At 47.6% G+C, this 21,290-nt stretch overlaps 1 protein-coding gene across 30 annotated transcripts in view; it reads right to left on the bottom strand.

Moving 5' to 3' along the window:
* Window positions 1-20,965, bottom strand: part of adgrl2a (adhesion G protein-coupled receptor L2a) — a 76,986-nt gene extending 56,021 nt beyond the window's left edge. For 9 of the 30 annotated variants that reach the window (XM_057037879.1, XM_057037883.1, XM_057037895.1 and 6 more), the window contains exons 1-2: window positions 20,009-20,963; window positions 3,268-3,444 (exon numbers count right to left, since the gene is read on the bottom strand). In XM_057037879.1, coding sequence (XP_056893859.1) covers window positions 3,268-3,343 — 76 coding nt within the window. In that variant the 5' untranslated portion in view covers window positions 3,344-3,444; window positions 20,009-20,963. Of the gene's footprint in view, window positions 1-3,267; window positions 3,445-15,125; window positions 15,146-20,008 lie in introns of those variants that run through there. The other 21 variants (XM_057037898.1, XM_057037900.1, XM_057037889.1 and 18 more) reach the window with 6 other exon arrangements.
* Window positions 20,966-21,290: the final 325 nt, after the last annotated feature.

The raw sequence follows: 21,290 nt of genomic DNA, 5'->3' as shown, positions 1-21,290 counted from the left end.
GAGAGATATCCCACTGTACCTTAACTGCCAAATCAAGAGTGGTGGGGACAGAGTGTGGTGACGCAACTTCGCTCTCTTCTTTCGATCCATTGAAATATTGCAAAATATCAATTCTCAACAGTTTCCAGTGCCGCAAAATAAAACAGGAGCTGTCATTGTTTAATCGTTTAAACAGTTCTGAGGCTTTATTAGCCACACAAAAGGGTAAAAACTGAAAAGGCGGCGGCACAGCAGCTGGAAGGAGGCGTATCCTGTCCTTGCAGGTTTGGTCTCACAGCGTGCCTCAGGCTTTTACTTGCAGTAATTATATTTCAGAACACCTCAATTGTCTAATTCTCTCCTTTCAGCATGAGATGAAGGCTGTAAGTCTTGTTTCTTTGCCTTTCACATCGCACAAAAAGAGGACTTTTATAGGTGCCCTTCCGTATTGCCCTTGAGGAATCTCAAGTACTTCAAACATTTCAAGCTCTGAGGGAAAAACAAGTGTGGTTTCAGGGTGTGCACGGGGAACAGGCGGCCTGTCGGACGTCTTGGCTTTAGCTCAGCCACTGAAATTCAGCCTGTAAATCATAAAAATACCGGAGTTGTGAGGTCCAGTCTCATCAAAGACTGCCGTTTAACCCCTTTCATGTACGATCCTCGTGGCGGGCTCAGCATTGTTTGGTTCGATTCGTGTTTGTCAAAATGAAACAGCCGGCACGATTTTAAAGTTCAGCATATTGCAGGTAAAATGAGAATTATCAACATTGCTTTAAATTTCCTCCCTCTTGATTCAAATTCTGCCTCCCTGAAAATGAAGATGATGAGTTTTGAAGCTAACGATCAATTCTATCGTCAGTTTCAACGTGGGTTGCTGGGAAACTACACTGAAGCTGTCCAGTATATTAATTAATGTTATTTATTCTGTAATATTTACCTCTAGGTTAACTATCACACCTGTCTTTGAATGTCTGATTTATTTAAGCTAATTGCAATATTGGAAAATCCGATAACTGGGAGTAATGTGATGATTGTAAGAATCTGATCTGATGCGTTTACATGCACTTCAGAAATGTGATAATCAATTTCCAGTCCATTTATCTCATTTCTTTCAGAGTAGGTAGCGATGTAAGACTCATGAGGTCACGAACCAGAAGTGGCTCCTCAGTGACTTCTTGAGTTTTTATCATCTAGGATGTTTTCTTCTTTTTTCAAATACGTGCACAGAAGTAAAAGAGCGAAATAAATCGGATTAACAGTTACACATGCACAGAGACACTGGAGTACTGGGAACCAATCTAGGTGTGTTAATCCGATAATTATGCTGTTTACATGATCAATTAATTAAGCGGATTACTCCAGAAATCTGATAATGATGTTTTCTAGTCACGAAATCAGGCCCAGTGATGCAGCAGATCGCTACATGTGACCTTAATAAGGGTCAAGTCCTTAATAAGTGCTTCTGCATCAATTAGTAAAAAAAAAAGAAAAAATCAATATGCTGTCTGGGAAACACTCATGTGGACGTGGAAAGATTGAACATTGTCTGAAAAATGGAGAAAAGTTTTTGTTTGTGCTGCTTAAATGAACATTCCGGACAGAATTTGGAAGAAATATTGACTTTTGTTAGAGCCACTGCCGCTCGGGATCAGTCTGTGGCACAGGCAAAGTCCTCCATGATAATCAGATTCATATCATCTTCTACGTATCGATGCCCATATCGACTGCAGCATCTGTGTTCCAGCGAGGCTCGACCGCAGACCCAAACAATGACAGCGCATCAGAACAATTAGCCACCGGAATATCTTCGCTTCATCTTCCTCTCTGTCTATAGATCTTATTGTGGTTCTGATGTCTCAGACTGGGTGAAGGTGGTGCACAACATCACCAACAAATCAAGTAATTAAAAACATTCTTGTACAGCACCCAAAAAAAGGGTTTGAGCCAAATTCTTGATAGCGGAGAGAACAACTAGTCATTTAAATCCCTTCTAAATCCAGACAAGTATAAATGAAAGCTTTTTATTTAGTTTTGTCCAAACTACACAGAGCCCAGGCATGAAACAGCTACTGTACGTTTATCTTTCAAATGTAAAACAAAAGAGGGGAAAGGGGGGAAAAAACCCTAACTTTAAACTATTTACAGCATTCAATTATAAAAATGCATTAAAAAGATATTAGGGCGTAGACGTGGTTTAATGAAGCGTATTTACTTGGGGATGTTGTTTGTAATGATCTGTTTCTGGGCTGATCTCCACCGAGAGATGAGAAATGGGAAGGAGGTGAGGGCAGATCGGCACCGGCAGGAGGAAGATGTCAGTTAATAATGTCATCAATAAATGGCGCCGCCGCTTTGTTTTGCATTTGCTTCATCCTCCCCCTCGTATGAAGGATCCGCCGCTTATGACTCCTCGAGTGTCACCTCTAAATCATGTGGATTTGCCTGTCAGCATGCACAGCTTCACCCTTCCTCATCCACTTCTCCCAACACCCCCCTCCCTCCTCTCAGACACGTTTCATGGGCAGAAGCCAGGGGTCGCGGCTCTCTTTCCTGCCCCCTTTTAAACACCTAAACCTCGGAATTGCAACCGCTTATCTCGCAATACCATTTACAGAAGTCAAATCATCGCAGATGGTTTGAGGTCACGGGCGGCGCCCCCTGGGTTCCGTCGGTCCGTTGAGACCAAAAGTGGCTAAAAGTTGATACTTGTGGCTTCATATTTGCCCCCCCCCCAAAAAAAAAAACTCAGAAAGAGCACAACAACTTAAAAATAAACCAGTAAAACTGAGTTTCAACTTCCAAAATAAAATCTAAGTCATCAGAAACCAGCTGTGATTGATTGTAAATCCAGTCAGTCATAATTCTTGCGGTTAAGCCCTGACATGTTAAGGAAACATCGCATGAGATCTCCTAATTACGATACAGCAGAGAGCGATTCCGTCGAATGCGAACATGCGGCATGATTAAAACGCACCGTGTGAAATCTGTGTGAGACGGAACGTTTTAGCGGAGAATTTACAAATGGATCCAGCGCCGATGCCACTGGGAGCAACTGGCGCTTTCAAGCAGAAAATCTCAGACAAATCACAATTTACCAACTAATGAAACCACTTAAGATTATCCCGCGTCCTCCTGCGCCGACTGTCCTCGCCACTGCATCACTTACGAGCGCCGCCTGCGCTCAGAGGAGCAGCTCTGGCGTGAGTCACGATCTCATCGCACCGGATCGTGTTACTACATTAGGCTAGGAGAGCCGAATGGAGGGGGGAACCAAGCCTGGACTCTTACCTTCGGTGGAGTGAACGTGGGCTAACGTGATGAGGAACCAGCAGAGGGTGTGCAGCATCCGTAGGGAGCCCGCCATGGCGCCCGGCTCGATGCGGCAGATTCGCGACGTGACGGAGGAGGCCCTGGTTAAAGAAGTCCGAGTCGGCCGCCGTCAGAGATGCTCATCGTTGGATCTACCTGCAGGGGAGAGCGACAGAGGCTTGGGTCAGGGAGGAAATGTCCAGCTGCACAAATGTGACAAAAAGGAGCCGAGAAGGTCAGTAATCCTGAGCAGGGAAATCCCTTAATGGTAACAGCGTGGTCAAAACTTCACCGGCAGGCATGTGAAGCTGGATGGAACCAGGGAGTAGATAAAGCCCACCCTTAGCCACCCTCCCTGGACCTCTAGCCACTGATGCTAACCTTATCAGCGGACTGTCAGTTCAGATGTTCTCAAGCTGCTGTAGAGAATTTAAACCTTTAAGTCGCTCCAGTAATCATTTAAAACGTGTTTACATAACTAGGTCATCGTAATAACATCGCAGTGGAGGGGAGCCACGACTTTTTTTCCCTTCTTTTGTTCAGAATGCAACACGCGTCTTCCAAAACTGAAACCAATGTGCTACACTGCAGCTCGGGCTCATTTTCTCGGGGGCCGTTTTAGAAAAAATTGCCACATTTTGGTGTTATTTACGCGGAATTTGCCACTCACTGGAGGGAAATTGCAGCACTCGTGGAGCAACTGCTTGGATTTGACTGATCTGTTTTCCCGCCCCCGCCCCCGGCCCAAGAAAAACAAATAAAGAAACGCCGACAAATGGTCACTTCTCTGTGTTGTGACCGACCAAGAACCACTTTATCTCCCCCCCACCTCAACCCCACCGCATCTCTTCAAAACAGGTCTCCCTTCTCCCCACCTCATCCATACCTGTCTGCCCCCTACGAGTCTGTTTGAATGTTTGTTTTCGCTCTTTCTCTACAAAAGCAAATGGCCTCCTCCCTGTCATCGATACAACGGTGTAGGGTGAAACCTAATGCCTACCTGCACGCTCAGGCATGTGTTTCACACAACTAACGGCTCCCTTTTGTCTGCGTGTTTACACTGCCGGCCTAAGCTGAGTACTCTCACTCCTATGAACCATTAGCACATGCACCCTGGGATATGGAATCACTCTGGCAACAAGACACACAGGACCCCATTAGAAAGTGTTTTTTGTCCGCAGCCTAAGGATTCACGGGATGCAATGCTATCTGTTGAATTAGCCGCTAACGAGAGAAGTCGACTGAAAGATGGCGGGGAATTCTGCAGCGCGAGTCCGCCTCAGCGAGAGGAAATCCAGCATCTGAACACCCTTTGATCTAGTCTGTCTGGGATCTCAGACAGGCGCAATATTTCTCTCCCCGAGAAAGTGCACGGAGCGCGCACATTATGGGCAACTAAGTTATAATTAAGCCTGCCATAATCAGCTCATCTGCTATGACATTACGCCTCACCTGAGACCTCTAATTTCAGAGCCATTTAGAGGAGGTTAACAGGAGGAGCGCGCAGGCAGCCGCAGTGCACTTGGTTCAATGGAATAATGTGCAGCCGCGGCCTCGGACAAATGAAAGTGGATCGCTGAGACCAAACATATTGGACACCAGCCGCAAATAATCGGCCTACACCAAAGGTTCGTAGGGGATAACGCAGCCTTAAGAAGATTTTCTCCACATTACAGCATTGCGGGACTTAAGGATCTTCATCTGCGTCCACAAATGTCTTACTGTTCAACCCAGTTAATGAGCTGAACACGACTAACGCGCACGTTTCAGTATGGCGACATCTGAGTGCTGATGACTTCATGATGATTAGCGATGTTAGCAGGCCTTTAGTACATTAACGTAATGACAAACATACCCATATATGGAATTGTAGTCAGAAGACGGAGACATTGTTTAGAATTTATTGCCGCTTCTGCTGTTCGAGGTGATGTTTTTTTATCCCCCCACCTCCCTCAAGCCTCACATATCAACCCGCTTTGCCTCCGGTTCACATCGTGACCCGTGTGATGCATGCAGAGTCAAAAACGCAGTCACCGTGGGACATGCCGAGAGCCACTGTAAAACCGAGGCTCTAGCCGCTCCGCTAACCACCTCAAAAGAAAAACACTCCTTAAATTACATTTCCAGTTGGTGTTTCGCCTTACTCTGACTTTAATTGAATTATTTAGTTGTCCAAACTGATCCAGTGGGTTAAATATTGTCTGCCTAATATATCAAGAAAGATTATATCCATCTGTTTGGCTTCTGGTAGCTGTTGCTTTTTCTGGTCACAGGAAGTGCTGGAATCTACCTGGATAGGTCACCAGGCTGGCACATTACACATTTTAGTGGTATGTTTGTGGACCAGAGTACCCAAAAACACACAAAGAATTTTGCTGGAATCAAACTTCCTGTGCTAAGTGCTGCACCATATAGGCCCATGACTGGTTTTCTTCCCTTTTACAAATTAAATGCGGGACATCTCAGAAGACCGGGAATTACAGTACATCTGGGCCAGGCCAAAAACCTCCGCGGGTGCTTGTGTTTACATATGTAAACAGAAAATTATAAGTCTGACATAACAGTGCTGAATCAACACGATTATTCTTGCCCGGCTGTCATCGTAGCTTAGCATAAAAAGAAGACAGTCTGTAAGACAGTGAGTACAAAGACAACACGCCTTTAAACTGTTTTGCCTCCGAGGCAGATGAGACCCCCTACCACGGAAAAATTCCGATGGTAGGTCCCTCGTACACGGAGACGGGCATTCTGCAAACCGATGATAACGGTCCTATACTTTAATATATTTTGTATCATGCTGGGAATCATGCTGAGACACCAAAGGCGCAGACTGGAGGAAGACTGCCTGACTGCCGTTCTCCTCATTAAACGTGCTGAGGTTTCCCCTCTCGGCAGGGGGCCGCCGCTCTCATCCTGCCTCACAACTAGAAATAGCGGCCCCACCTTAGCTGTTTTCATTTTTAAATGGCTCTCGAGTTGGGCAGGATTTTCACAGCAAACACAGGAAGAAGGGAAAAAAACGAGACGTTTGGCTTGGATTGAACTTTTCCTTGTGTGAGAGTATCCTCGTCGACAGGGGCGGGGCTTCAAACTCGCGAGACAAAACGATCAGAAGCAATTTTCTATGATTATTGAGCACAGATTGCCAACATTGTCAACAGGCGTCACACTGTTTTCGCTAAATAGCAACGTCACCGCAGACAGATGTTGAAGCACTCAGAGAAATGGGGAAGCCACAGGGGCGTGGGCCCTTAGGCTCCCAGCATATGTGCTCTCGCCTGAGTCGCGATATAACAAAACGCTTTATAACTGACAATTGAGTGACTGAAATGGTGAACGGCAGCTCTGCGGGAACAAAAGTTAATGGTTTCACAAGTGAGATCAGGAGAAAAGTTAAAACTAAACCAACGTTTGCGCCTGATTGCGCAGCTCCTGCTAAACTGGTCTCCCTCCAAGCTGCCGACCGCATCAAAATAAGATATTCTGTAACATGACTTTAAATTTTAACCCTGCCGGGAATGTTCGTTGGGTTCAAAGCAGAGGGCAGGGGAAAAAAACTAAATTTGAGGAAGCGTTCGAGCATTTTCCAATAGAAATATGCAAGACCCTCCTCAAACTGCATGCTACATCCAACAGTAGCCCACATTCTTGTATGATAAAAGAAATATGGCCTAACCCTAACCCCCCGCCCCCCCACACCCTGATGAGCAAGCAGCTAGCTCGCAAGATATTGTAAAAGAAATAGTGTCAGCCAGCTCACATTAAGCATAACTAAATAAAAGCACTAGTATACTACAACATTGTTTTTTTAAAATTGCTTCACGTCTGATTGTTTCTGAGGTCGATGGAAGTTTTTCATATTTTTTTCATCAGTTTTTTCTGTCAGATATGAATATTTCCATTCCTTCCCACAGAAATGTCCAATATTAATTCTACAATTGTAATAGATCAGGATTTTTTTTTTTAATCACTGGGGATTATTAGGGGGGAGGAGGGGGAAGGGGGGGGGGGGGTGATTGAAAACGACAGTTTAAAATTTGAATTCACTGGAGGTCTGAAAACAAGAGACAGATGTGAAAGAATGCAGACAAAGGTCCCGTTTGTCCCTCGCTGGCTGTTAGAGGGCCACAGGAGAATAGAAGAAGAGCCGGGCCATTGGATAAACGAGGTCTGGGAGAAGTGGGGGGTGGGGGTGGGGGGGCAGAGGGGAGAATAAAGGACCCGGGTGCACAAGGAGGGGAGGGGGAGAGACTCTAGTTACAATGAAAGATTGACAGCTTGCAAGTCTTGCTTGACCCCTGAATTAGCCCCCGAGTTTTCAGTAAACTGCAAGAAAGAGTTTGGATGTTAATTGTGAGGGAACATCACAAGGAAGGAGAGGACAGGACAGATGTGATGAGGAAATCTGGACACATCCAGGTTTAATGGGGAGGGGTGGGGGTCCACAGTTGGTTTCTATATGGTTTTCCCAAAAGCGCCCTGACACATGGATTCATATAGGAAGCTCTTATCTCTATTGGATAATAGTGGAGTACCTGGGGGACGGGCTCAGGACGCTCGGCGTCAGCTGCACGGGAAATATATTCCCGACAGAAACGGCACCGCTGAAGATGTGCAATTTGCAAGCATAAATCAGAAAATTCGCACTCCAGAGGGGACAGATTGGGCCGCCGACGGGATGAGTCTGGAGCCCCCACTGAGTCAGATATGGGCCAGCGTGGAATCAGACTGACCCCACGGTTGGGGGAATGATTGAGCGCAGCGCCGGGGCCGTGAGGGAGGGTGGGGCCGGGGGAGCTGAATGACACCCGACCAAACGCCGTGTGACTGTTCCTGCCCCAAAACCCGAGCCCTGACCCTGACAAGAGCCCCCCCCCCACCCAAAAATCCCGGTCAAATGCTGCACAACAGGACTGCTCCTCTGCTCAGGGAGGGGGAAGGGGGGTAGAGCGGTGTTTGTGGGAAGGACACTGGTGATCGCTTATATAATCATTAAAAAAAACGTTATATAACAAAGGAAAAACAATATTTTGTCAGGTTAAAAGAGTCTCCACCTCCCTCTAAGGCAAGTGATGCTGCTACAGGAGCGAATCGCTCGCCGGGCTCCCACCCATCATTTTTATGGGACACCCAATTAATCGATAGCTGCGCTCCCCTACGGTCAAGACATATGGCGACCAGAGGAGGCGATCCCGAGCAGAACCTCTAATCAACACATTTACGGGGACAGAAACGGGAGCGCAGAGAAAGGTGTCCGGGTGTCTTTTTAACGAGATGTTTTATCGGCGCACATCCGCGGATTTAAAAATGTCAACATGTTTTATCCCCCCCCATGTGATTTCTGTCTTTACGGTACCTGGCCTTCCGCCAGGAGGTATATTAACTCCCAATCCTCGTAATCACTTTTGCAATGCAACAAAAATCCGATTAGCGTTGAGAGATGCCTTCACCTGCAGTAGGAACTTTTAATGCCGGACCCCCGCATATTCCTCAGTTGTAAGTTTGATGTTTTACTGGACAGTGAAGTGGATTATCTCAAATGAAATTTCAAAATGTCATTTCCGCCCGCCGATAGCGCGAAACAATTCCTTTCAGGTCCGCCGAGATAAGAACGGTCCGGCCTGGGCCGTTAAACGGGGTCTTTGCCAAATTTTTCCACCGCTTAGGAATTAATAGGCTGACATTAATACGGCGAGATAAATAGAAAGGTCTGGAAGTGGAGACCTGCCATTATATGGGCACTATCACACCGATAGCGCTTGCCAATCAAGTCCGGAGTCCTTGACATGACGCGGTTCACCTTGGAACACGCCGACTGCATGCAACGCGGGATGTGCTCGCTCTCCCCAGTCCTGAATCCCAATCCAATTAGTTTGTGCACACAAATACTTTCACTCGGAGAATAAATGAGGACACGATAAAAGAAATATCTGCTGCGTGATCCAGTTTACCGTGACGGGTGAAATCAAACCGGGGGTTTGATCTGCCGTGGCCTCGGCTCCTCATTTTTACTACCCAAGGTGCGGAATTTTTCACAAAGTTTGACCTAAAATGCAAACAACTATACAGAAAAGTAACAGTTAAGATTTGTCTCTTTTGCTTTGCTACATGACAAAAGTAATATTTTGGAATCATGCATTTCACATCCTTTTTTGGCCTGAAAGGGACCGAGCGCCCGTCAGAAGCCAAATGTTTTCGGAGCGTGATTAGAGGCTGCTGCATTTACTTCGACATGCACCAGTAAGCGGCTTTTGTGACCCTCCACCCATCACCCCCCCCCCCTCTCGAAATGAACAGCTGAATGGTTGAAAAACCCCCGCACCAACCTTCTATTAAGGACCTTCAGCATCAATAATGCACCGTGATCGGCGGCCGTTATTAAACAGGGATGATTAATTTTTTAGGCGGCGGGGGGGAGGCGGGCAACACAGAACACGGAAGGTAACAGAGAAGATGAGGGGCACACACTGATCCTGAATCAGTGTGTGTTGGGGCGGATGAATGTGTGAGTCAAAGGAAGCTCATTTCCTTGCTTTGCTTTGTTAAGCGTTCCAAACAGACCCGGATTCACCTGAACTTCACATGTTTTTCCAGAACTCTGCATCAACAGGATCCCATTTTCCGTCTATTTCTGGAACAGCGGATTTTGCTATTTGAAGGATGATCATTTTCCCTATTAGAGACACTGGTGCACCTCCGCTTGGCGGCTAATTGAGGCTCTTAACCCGTTTGCGTCTCGGAGGAATAACAATCACAGCCAAAATAAAGGACGACTCAGCCTCCTGGTGGAAAAAATAAAACCAAGGCTGCAGATGCGTATAATCTCGACAAGTGGGATTCATCCAGGCCGACTTTATCCCAGTGCCGCCGGATCTACTTTCAATCTAAAAAGGATGACGGAGGGGGGGTAGCAAGCTTGTCTCAACCTGAAACATGGAACAACATCAGGAACATCAGGGTGTCGTCACTCGTCAACCCCAAGTCTGAGCCTCCCTGAAACTCTTAGTTTGACCAGAAGAATGCTGGATTTTAAAGCAAACACGTCTCTGACTGCTGGTAATTAAACCTACAAGGGACAGGAGGGAGGGAAGGGGACAAAAACAGCCAGTATCTAAATGTCACATTAATCCAGGGCCGCTGAAAAGATAGAGCTGTTTGAGTGTCTCTGGATTTTCAGGCGACATCATTAAGTTTCAGTGTCACTCCTCCTTGGCCTCACCCGGCTCGGTGAAAGAGAGAGGACGGTTTTGGGGCTGAGCCTTCTACACGCTGCTCATTAGCATAACATCGGCACCTTGTGTGGGATTGTGATGCAAACAAGCTCGGACTAGCTCATTCCACCCCTCTCTTAATAACTAAGGTGCCATAAGGATCTCATTCCTACCAGCTCGCAGCACAACGGTTCAGCCTCTTTGAGATGAGAATGAGCTCCCCCCCCCCACACACACACACACACACACACAGAAATACACATGCACACGAACCCAGAGAGAGAGAGAGAAGGGTGTTTTCGGGAGGGTTTTCTTTTATGTGAGAGAAGTTTCAGTTTAAATAAGGAAGTGAGTGAATCGACCAATCCACCTGGGCCGTTACTTCCCTGCTGTGCCTGCATAAGTCATGTAGGGGTCACCTCTTAGACCAAACTGGGGGTAACAATTGTCAGTCCATATGCAGAGTTGCATACATAAAACAAGGAGGTAAAACAAAGAACAGGATATTTCTCAATGTAGACTCGATACAAATAAAAGGGACCAAAACCACCGATACCCCATGGAGATTTTAGGAACTATACAGACAGTGCACCTGATTTATTTTATTCCTTTGCAATTTTTTTGATGCTGCTTGGTTGCTGCATTGCTACAGCCCCTGTGTGCAAGAAGAGCCAGTTAGTATGCAAAGGTAGTCAGGCCACAACTCCATAACGTGTTATCTAGCGTGTCACCCACCAGAGTTTTGGAGCAACTCAAAGCAGTTAGCAGCAGGCTACAGCAGCTAACGGAAGCATTACTCAGCATTCACGCCTATTACGACACCCACCAGCTACTGTAACAGCAAGTGACACTCAAGTGCCGCTCGGTGCTGGTAAAATATCAGAGCTAATTTTGATGCTACAGCAAAAACAAAAGGTGCCCAGAGGGGTTTCACCAGTGTGTGTAAGGGACTACATTACGAGATTAAAAACGGGTTTGTTTCAGGACAAATGGCCGCTTGTGAGGGATGTGCTCTGCCCTACCTGGCATGGATAAGAAAAAAGATCTTTTTTTTAAAAAATATGTAAATGGCTCATTTTATCGCCCACCGCCACCAACAGCAGGACAGGATGTGCCGCAATCAGCGCCTCTGCACCTTGTGTGTGTTTAATTTGTGTTTGCTCTTTGGCGATAACCAAACACGGTTGGGGGGGTCCAAAGTCGGGGGAATCTGGAGACACGAAGAGACAGAAAGCTGCAGAAAATACAGGAAAAACAGGAGGCTGTCAGGCTGGCTGTGAAGAAAGAATCACTCCAGGAAATGATCTGCCTGTCATAAGTCCCACCTGCTCTGAATACCAAAGGCCAGAGTCACGAACAAACTCTAAGATTACCCAATTTGTCTTACAATAAGAGAGGGGGGGGCAATCGCACCTTTGAACCTAGGGCCACATAATTCATGAAGCCGCATGCAAGGAAACATTTCTCGCATTGATAAAAATTGATAGACTACAACGTTATCGATCGCTTCATTCTAGAAAGATGTGCAGGAAAAGCTGAGTCATGCATGGGTCGCATTTAGAAATGCAGCTCATACGGAGATACCAAGGCCTTTTTTCAAACTAATCAAAGAAAAGGCCTGTCTGTCCTATAAATAGCGTCCTTCCCGGCATCATTTAGCGCCTGTGTTTGGGGCTATTGTCGCACGCTCCAGTTGTGTGACTCGCATTATAACGGCCTCATTACACAACTCCGACTCGGCGCCAAAATTTTGAACTTTTGTTAAAGTGTAGTGCGGCAGTGAGGCCATCTCTGTTTCCAGAATATTTCTGAACCTCCGCTGATAGCTGTATCAGTGTGTGTGCCCCCCACCTTCCTCTGCTCAGCCTTTATTATGCACAGGAGCCTTTCTCAGGTGAGAACGCTGCCCTCTCTGGCAGGAGCGAGAGTGCGCGTGGGCGTCGCGGCGTCTGCTACATCCTGAGAACATCATCTCCAGCTGATGATCTCAGTTTTGGGTGTCGATATTCGGACGCCGCCGTTTAAAGGCGTCCCTCCCGGGGGTTCATCGTGGGCAGGTATTTTTAACTCCTGCCAAAATATCTCAAATACCCCCACCACCACCATCCACAAACAGAGTGGATATTAACAGGCAGGCAATGACAATCTTTTCCATCCTTTAGGCAGGTCCTGGCCTCTCTGAGCTGCAGCTCTTCGCCCACGCGAGGCACTAGTGGACCTGTTTCTGATGGTAATGGCTGCGGGAGCCGCGTCCCCTCAGCTCGCTCCACGTTCAGGAGCAATCAGCTCAGGGTGATAAATGCTACCGGCACCGCTGCAATGACAAAAAAGAAAGAAAAAAAAAAAACAAAAAACCCACGGCAGCTTTTTTCATCCCGTTACACATTTGACCGTCCTCTTTACAGCCCCCCCCCCCCCCCTTCCCACTACCGCTGCCGAAATTTTCGTCAACGACCTAAGAGGAGCACTCATCGCATGACGATGCTGAAGCTATAACCGCGGCGCCCACTGCCAGGCGCCGTATTCGAGGATCTATGCATTAGGCCAGCTCCTTATGGCTGGGCTGCATTTAACCTTGCAATCATTTGCTCCACTCAACACCGTGCAAATACCCAACTAACCCCAAAAAGGAAGTTTATGTTCCTTTAACCTGGTATCCTGGTATTCCAGCTTCCTACTAGTAGGCGTAAACCTGCGCCTTTTCTCACCACTAAACCGGTGGCTTTTATAGGCCTCTCTAAGAATAAGACTGATTGGCTGAAAGGAGAAAAAAATCAGTTATTGATATTTACTGATAAAGAGCTTTATGTGCCGCTGTCACCCCCCCCCCACCCCCCCCCCCCCCTTCTTCCTTAACGTGAAAACAAGTCGATCTAATGGATAAGGCGTCCCAGGCATGTGTGATTTACAGCAGAATTCACACCAGCGGAACTGCCTAACACCTCATTTGGAGGGAGGTGTGATGAATTATTATTATATGGCAGGCCGTGTATGTATCTGTCCTGCGCAAATGCCAAAAATATCAAATACAAAGATGCATTAAGGTGTCAGATTTTCATTGGGCATACATAAATAATAGGACGTCTCCATCCACACACACACACACACACCACACACACACACACACACACACACACACACGTGCATATAGATCAGGGAGCTCTACTTATCAGCCATAGTTAAGATGTTCATTAGCTAAGCCCCAGCAGCGGAGGAGGAGTTGGATCCAGCAGGGAGAGGTGGATGCCAGGCTTGGCACAGCTGTACAATCCAGGCTGCGAAGAGCCGTCAGCGGCCGCAGTCGCTCAATCTTCCCCTGCGTTAATCCCAGGCTAGCTGCACTCGCCTCGCTCAGCCCCGCGCCTCCCGCCTCTGCTTTGCTTTTCGTGCCCCCGAGTCGAGTTGGGCAGGAACGCGGCCACGTTGCGCCGCTTTTGTTTCCCCCCCAACAACCCTTTTTCAGCATCCGCTCTAACCCAATAGAACCGGCTGCTCCATCCGCCCCATCACTTTCGGCAGCGGCCGCGAGCCCACGAGAAGTAAAATCCTTTAATGCTCCAGAATCTCTTCTTAGCTGATCAGATCAACTTCTGAATGGCCTGAATACACGAGCAGGGTCGGCCTGAGTGCCCAGAGGAGCCGGCTCCGTTTATCTCTGCTCATCATTCACAATATTAGGAGGAGACAACCTGCTGGCACGCTGTCAGTGCGGCCGGACAAATACATACATCAGGTTCTACTTTTGAACCCATCTGCAATGCCAGACCCGAGCTCCCAAAATCCCCCTGGGCAGGAATTTTAACGTTTCTTTTTAAGGTCTGACATTTTTTTTATCCTGTTATCACGTTTTTTTTCCCCCTCTTCCCGGCTGACCTGAGCTGGGCCTCGGCGCCTACGGCTTGTCAGGGAGCGGAGTGATGCAGTCTCCGTGGGCGCCGAAGGGGGAAAAGGCTCCGCGCGGAGCAGGTGCAGCGGTGACAGTTGCCGTGTTGTTGCTAGCACCGCACAGTAGTCGGGATGAGGTCCACAGATGTATCCACTCAGTGTGCCGCTTTATTGGCCGCCTGAAACAATGCATCTCTGTCAAGAGTGGCTCCTAAGGCCAATTCGCCGGAATGGTGCTCCGTATGAAACAAGGCGTAGAAAACCTCGCTCTGACACACAAGGTCAATTCTGCCGAACAAAAACACAATCAGAGCTGGCTCCTGCTCCGCCGTGTAGACACAAACCACATTCCCACCTGAAGCAACAAGCTGAGATCTCATGTCAGGCTGTCTCGAGCACAGAACAGAACATTTCGTTATTGAGCCAGTTATTTCTTATTAACATCGCAACCGAAACATTATTGTAGTAGTTTGTATAATTGCTGCACATTTTGCAGCGCTGGCAGCATTTCTGTCCAAACCGATTTATCCTTAATTATTAGCAAGCCTCTTTTAGATGCTTGACAAGTCAAGCAAACGGCACCCCGAGGCAGCACTTTACCCCCCTGGTGGATACAGCAAGACGTGTGCCAGTCGTGCAAGACATTCTGCTAACCGTGCCCACAGAAAGGCGCCAGCATCTTTAAAATCACTTCTGTACTTATCGTTTCGTATTGTTTCGTTTCTTAAAGACAAAGCTAACCTGATTCCTTTCTTCAGCTCAAAACCATTAAAGCGGTCCTCATAGTCCAATCCTGGGTGGGCAGTTGGGCGAGTCTCGGAGAGGAAGATCTGAGACGATATGACCATTGTTTTCCTGTAAAGAACCCAGTCTTCTGCTTGTTCAATTACTGGAAGGTGCCTCGACGAGGGCGGTTAAATCATTTGCAGAGACATTATCTATGCAGAGCAAGACGGGAGGGAGGGGAGCAAATGTCCGCACCAAAACTTCAGCCTGTGAAGGAACAAGGGTTTTTTTTGTTTTTTTTTGTGGACCACACATGGCGCGGAGATAAAAGCAGCAGGATTCGTGATTAACTGCGGCACAATAATAGAATAATGCTGGACTGAATGTTCTCTTCAAAGCCAGAGAACCACAACGTAAAGGTAAAATTGTTTTCATTCCAAATGATGATGGATATCTGCGCGGATAATGGAAGAATTTTCTCCAGAGTCCACAAACGTCCTCCTCCAAACAAACCCGACGCGTCCCCGCGTATCTGTCAGCGTGAGCAATCATTAAAAGATAATTTGATTGTTTTTTTGCGGGCCGCTCCGCGTTTGATGTCTCTGGCACGGTAGCAAGTGAACAGACAGTTATTCTGTTGATTAGCTTAGTTTTTAGCAACTTAGCATGCCTGTGATATTCATCTGAAACTCCCAGACCAGACGCTCGACTCCATCTGACTTGGCAGCCAAACTGCGAGAACAAAGCTTCCACACGGCCCAACTAAATACTGTACAATAAAATAGCGTTTATCCAACCTCCCACGTCCAAACCAGACCAGACAGGCTGACGTGCGCAACGGGCGAGAACGTGCGCGCTTTGCGCAGTTATTCGATGGAGCGTCTGTCTGGATCTGGTCCAAGTGGACGCTGCTTTAAACAGCAGATCATCTGCTCCGCTCGCATTTTCTTTGACTTTTCTGTTCGCAGCCTTTGATCATCCCAAACTACCAGTCACATGACATAAGGCTGAGAGATCAAAGCGCGCTTTGATGACGTGTTCGAGTGCAGAATCCCAAGTTTGATTTTGCGCGGACTCCATTTGTATCTTCGGTTTAGCGCCGATGAAAGCTGGTCGTTTCATGGGTGACGGTAATTCACCGCGAGAGCTTTGCTATGTTACGGAAAACACATCACCGACTTCAGACATCAAACAACAAGCAGCAGCAGAAGAAAAATGCAAAGGGTCAAAATGATTCCAGTTTCAATGGGTCAAGGACAACAGAAGCCGAAAGAGGGGAATTGACGTGTTTTCCTTCACCATCCTTAAATAACAGCTCCATCTTGGGGGAAAAGGGCTCTTTAAGCGTGAATGTGCTGCTGTCTTCTATAATCCAGCTGAGACATTACTGCTTCCCCTGGCAGACGTCCTCAGACACCCCCCCATGCCAGGCCTTGCTCTTGGCTGCTATGGCAAACAGCAGCAATAACTGCTGTTTGCTGGGAGCCTTTTCCCTCCTGGTTCTCCTCTGTCACAGAAATTGAATATTTTCCAAAATAGTCTCGCAGCTGCACAAAGATAAGGGACGAGTCCCGTTCACGTACGGCACAAGGAGAGGGCGGGGTCAGTATGTGTGTGTGTGTGTGTGAGTGTGTGTGTGTTATTTACTTAGGTTTCCTTAAAAGAACCAAATGAAAAACCTCAAAGTGAGAAACCCTGCTTTTATCATCAAAGCTAAAAATTTAAATGACATTTTTCCACTTTCTTTTTTAATCTCCACAATTATCCGAGGAATAAGAACCACTCGTAGCACTGGCAATTTCTGTGAATTCGCAATGTAACATTGATTTTTTTTTTCTTCCTTTAACTGCAGTGCTTATAAAAATCCATTCCCCTCATTTACGTGGCGAGAACACACACCAGCACGCACCGTCCCTTTCAAAGATGGCGTAATAAGCAGAAGCTGCGATTGAAAACCCAGATCGCTGTTCCCGGTCGTTTTCACGGTTGCTACTTGAACCTTCCTCTTCCTGCGACACAAAAAGAGCCACGTGAAGAATAGAAGGCGCCAGATGAGCTCAGAGACGCTGCCGAGGAGCTGATCCGTGATCCTCTGACAGCCATCGGCTAATATCTGCGTTGCTTCTAGCCTCCGGCCTTTCAGGCGGCTCTCACGTTCCTGCGTCGCTGTCCTTGCCGACGTTACATTTGGAAATTATTCAGGCAGGCGGAAAGTTTCACCTGCCATTTTCAGCCCCCCCCAGTCTAGAGGCCTTTATAGCAAGTGGAACCTTTCTCCAGAACGGCGGGGTGGGCCACGCGGCGGCGCCCAACATTTCGCTGATTGCTGATCGTAAAATAAAATCAGCTTTAAAAGGGGGCCGTAACGCGCCTTTGCGGCCTTGTTTCATGCTGCTAATGGCGAGCAGTTATCGCCACAGCGCGGCCTCACGTAGCAGCTCTAGCATAGGAAAAAATAAAGTCTGACCTCACCGTTTACATTCCAGTCAAGTGATGGGTCGTAAATATAAACGACATTTCTACTGAAACGCAGATTTTTTCCCCCCTTAGCAGCAATTTTAACGCGGCCGGAGTTGGGAAACGGGCAAATAGTGGGATCAGTTCGACGATAGCCGCGGTAACAGAAGACCAAGGAATTAGCCACGACCTTTAAACCCACCATGGACTCGTCCGTCGGCGCTCAGACAAAGACTCCAGTCAGAGCGAGAGACACCAGAAGAGGAACCGTGGCCACCGTCACTCCACAGAGGAGGAGAGGACGTGCCTGGTGTGTTCGTAGAATTTTAAAAAACTTGAGGGGGGGCCCTGAAAGCTGCACCACGCCGCGTTTAATGTCCCTATCAAGTGTCTGATGTGGACGAGCAGGAGCCGAAGCAGCGGCCCATCGTGTCAACAAATCAGGCGTTTTCCTTCGCGCCCGCCCTGCCCGGCTCACTTATTGTGAGAATTACGAGCCCGAGGAGTTGGAGGAAATGTAGGCGCTCAAACCCTGAGCGTGCTGGGCTGCACTGATCTGCCAGAAGACACAACGGGCAGCGGTGCACCGCCGTATCAAGAGCCGCCATGCTTCTTTGAAGCCGAACACACTGGCACTATGAGACAAAATGAGAAAACAGCCCTGGAAAAAAGGTGGGAAGAAAAAGAAAATGATAATAGAACACTGGAGCTGACACAGCCGAGAAGATGGTTCCCTTCTTTCATCCGAATTCAGGGTTTTTTTGAAGGGAGAAAAAGAGAATATATATATATATTTAATCCTCTCTAGGCTATTTAATTAAAAACATAGCAAAGGTGCGCGTTAAAGAGTTGCTTTCCTGTGAAAACCAGATGATGTTCTACACGGGATGTGGAGCCGCTTACAAGGAATGGGGGGAGTGCACACAAGTCTTTCAGTTTCCCCGAGCCTTTCAGGTTTAGCCAAAAACACAGAGGAAGAGAAAAATATACGGCTCCTTGAATGGTGGAAGGCTCCTGACCACTTTGATATGCTAATACACTCCTTTCAAACAGCTGGAATTTGTACTTGTAATAATTCCAACTTTTTTTCTTTTTTTTATGCGCCAACCAGAATTGAGAGCTTGGACACAAGGCTGCAGCTCCTAGAGAATGATGAAAGTGTGTGTTTGCTCATTACAGAAAATTCAGTGTTTATCAGCAAGTGCACCCCGCTCATAGGGGACCTGAACGCGCCATTGTCGTGTATGATGGGACAGCGATGGAGCCAATTTAAATGTGTTTGATTATTTGCATTTTTATCACCCGCAGCCTCAGCATCAGACAATGCTCAGCCCATTCAAACCTCCATCATTTAAACGCAACAAATGTCAGTTAGAGGAGGGAGACGCGTTCGCGGACTCTGATCCAGGCAGGAATTTGTAACAGCGTTTATTTTATGAGAACAGATGCGCAAAGGCGCGGCAGCGGTGAAGCTCAGGTGAAGCGTGAGGATAAATTTATCACAACCAGTGATCGATCGCCGATTGTAGCCCGAGTTCCAGGCTTCGCCCGCCGCGCCGCGCAGCTCTGCCCGGGCCGGGAGAGCACAGGAGCGGCGCGATGTGCGCGCTTGTTGCGCTTTAACGCATGGTTGACGAGACGCGTTCAAACACTCGGCCTGAATAATAAATGTGCAGTAAGAGGATCTAATTTTACTGCCACTCTGTGCCAACCACGTTACAAGTACAAACAACCAAACCCGTCTACTTTTGTGCACGTTTCCCACACACATAAATGCATGCAAACACACACACACACACACACACACACACACACACACACACACACTAATGCTGATTTCTCCATCAAAGGCCAACTCTACATTATTACAGTGGAAGCTGAAGCTTGACTATTTCGGCATTTCCCCCCCTTTTCTTTTCTTATTCTTTTGTCCCGACCAACAGCACAAGTCCCAATTATAATGGATTAGCCAGTGAATGGTCTCAGGAATCACACCAACATCGCTCCTCAGGTCACAGCTCCCAGCATAAATCACCATTTAAACCAGTGGATTTCAAAGAACCTCGATGACCAGCACCTCTAACAACTCCACATCAAATCTGGAAACACACATTCCAGTTAAATTGAGCTTTGCTGCTTCTGGCTAAATTCAGTGGTACTACTTTTTTATGGTTTATGCCAAATCAAAACTTTCGAGGCATCGCTTTAGGTTTTGATATTTCACTACAAAATACATTTAAAGTGGTTTTTTTTTACCCTCTAAAAAACCTCAGTTTTATTTTTTAAGTGCGCACTTGAGTCCGCCTGTGCCCTCTAAAGCAAATCCGAGATCTGGAGAAACAAAGAAAATAAAGAAAAGTTGCCACGCTTGTCCGCGCACCCCTTTAGGGTTTGATTTCATGTTACAATGGAAAGAAAATAAAAGAAAAAGCTCCACTTACCTTTGTGGAGAAGCAGTGACGCAAATCGGGCTGTTTGAAGTCAAGCAGAGATGTGACTTGGAGAAAGAAGAATATTTTTAATGTCAGTTTTTTGCACGACGGTCGGGCTGGAAGTCCTCTGCAGCGAACCTCCTGCAGCCGTGAGACATGCTCTCCTGATCTGGGACAGAAGGCTGGTTATCAGGCGACCGGTCCCGCTATCAGCCCGTGCGCACCCCCGCGCAGGACACACACTTCCATGGTGAAGCTGTTGCTCTTCTGCTCGGTCCGACTAATAACGCCGCTCTCCGGTGCGCGTCTCTCGGCAGCGGCGACAGCGAGCGAGAAGGACGCGGAGCTTCGGGGAGCCCACAACCAGACTGAGTGACTGAGGGGGACGCACGGGAGCGGGGCTCTCACTGTCTTCATCAAGTGGGGAGGGTGGTGTAGTGAGTGGTGGTGGGTGGGGGGTGGAAGGGATGGGGGGTGGGGGGTGGTGGAGAAGATTCTCCACTCAGAACTCAAGATCTCCTTGGATGAGACTGACCGGGACAAGTTTCAGCGGCTCGGACTGGAGAGGATCCCCCGTCCTGTGTTCAGATAGTTGGAGGGGAGCAGCGGCGGCGGCGGCGGCGGCGGCGCGGAGCGACGCGGCGCTTCGGTCGCTCGAGTGCGGCGGAGAGAGCAGCCTGACAGCGAGAGCCCGTCTGGGCGCCGGACTCCTCTAAAAACCCGACATGGAGCTCCGCATCCGCGCTGACCCGGACTCAGCAACACCGATCACGCACACGGACTGTCGGCTTACTGCCCGGCAGGAATAAGTTAAGGTCTTTTTTCATTTCACGTTTTTAACCACCAAAAACGGTTGGGCTACGTCACCCAAAAGGGAAGGAAGTTGTCTGATATCCACCCTTTTTCTCCCTAGTCTTTTTCTTTTTTTTGCCCTCTTTTCTGCTTAGAGACGCACGACTGGCTTCCTTTTGGGTATAGAGCCATACTCTGTCACAGTAGGCAGTCCAGCCCATCCAACCAATGGCAGAGCACTTTTTATACTGTAATACTACCAGCAATCATCAAAAGGAACATGGGGAGACCACCACCACCCTCCCACAACTGCCCCCACAGGGCAACAACATGCCTGACGAATATGGACATTTGACAATAGGACAAATATTTTCCCTTCGAGATTTATGATTGATTACTTCTTTCATTAATACTGCAATCGCCCCAAGAATATTTTTTTTCTGTTTTGAAATATTATTTTCTTGTCTTCTTTAATGTTCACAGTGTGGTAATTAAACAT

The sequence above is a fragment of the Takifugu flavidus genome, chromosome 7 (genome assembly GCF_003711565.1).
Source record: "Takifugu flavidus isolate HTHZ2018 chromosome 7, ASM371156v2, whole genome shotgun sequence".
Classification (NCBI taxonomy): domain Eukaryota; kingdom Metazoa; phylum Chordata; class Actinopteri; order Tetraodontiformes; family Tetraodontidae; genus Takifugu; species Takifugu flavidus.
Note: the sequence above shows the minus strand (reverse complement) of the source record. Positions and strands in the feature narration are given on the sequence as shown.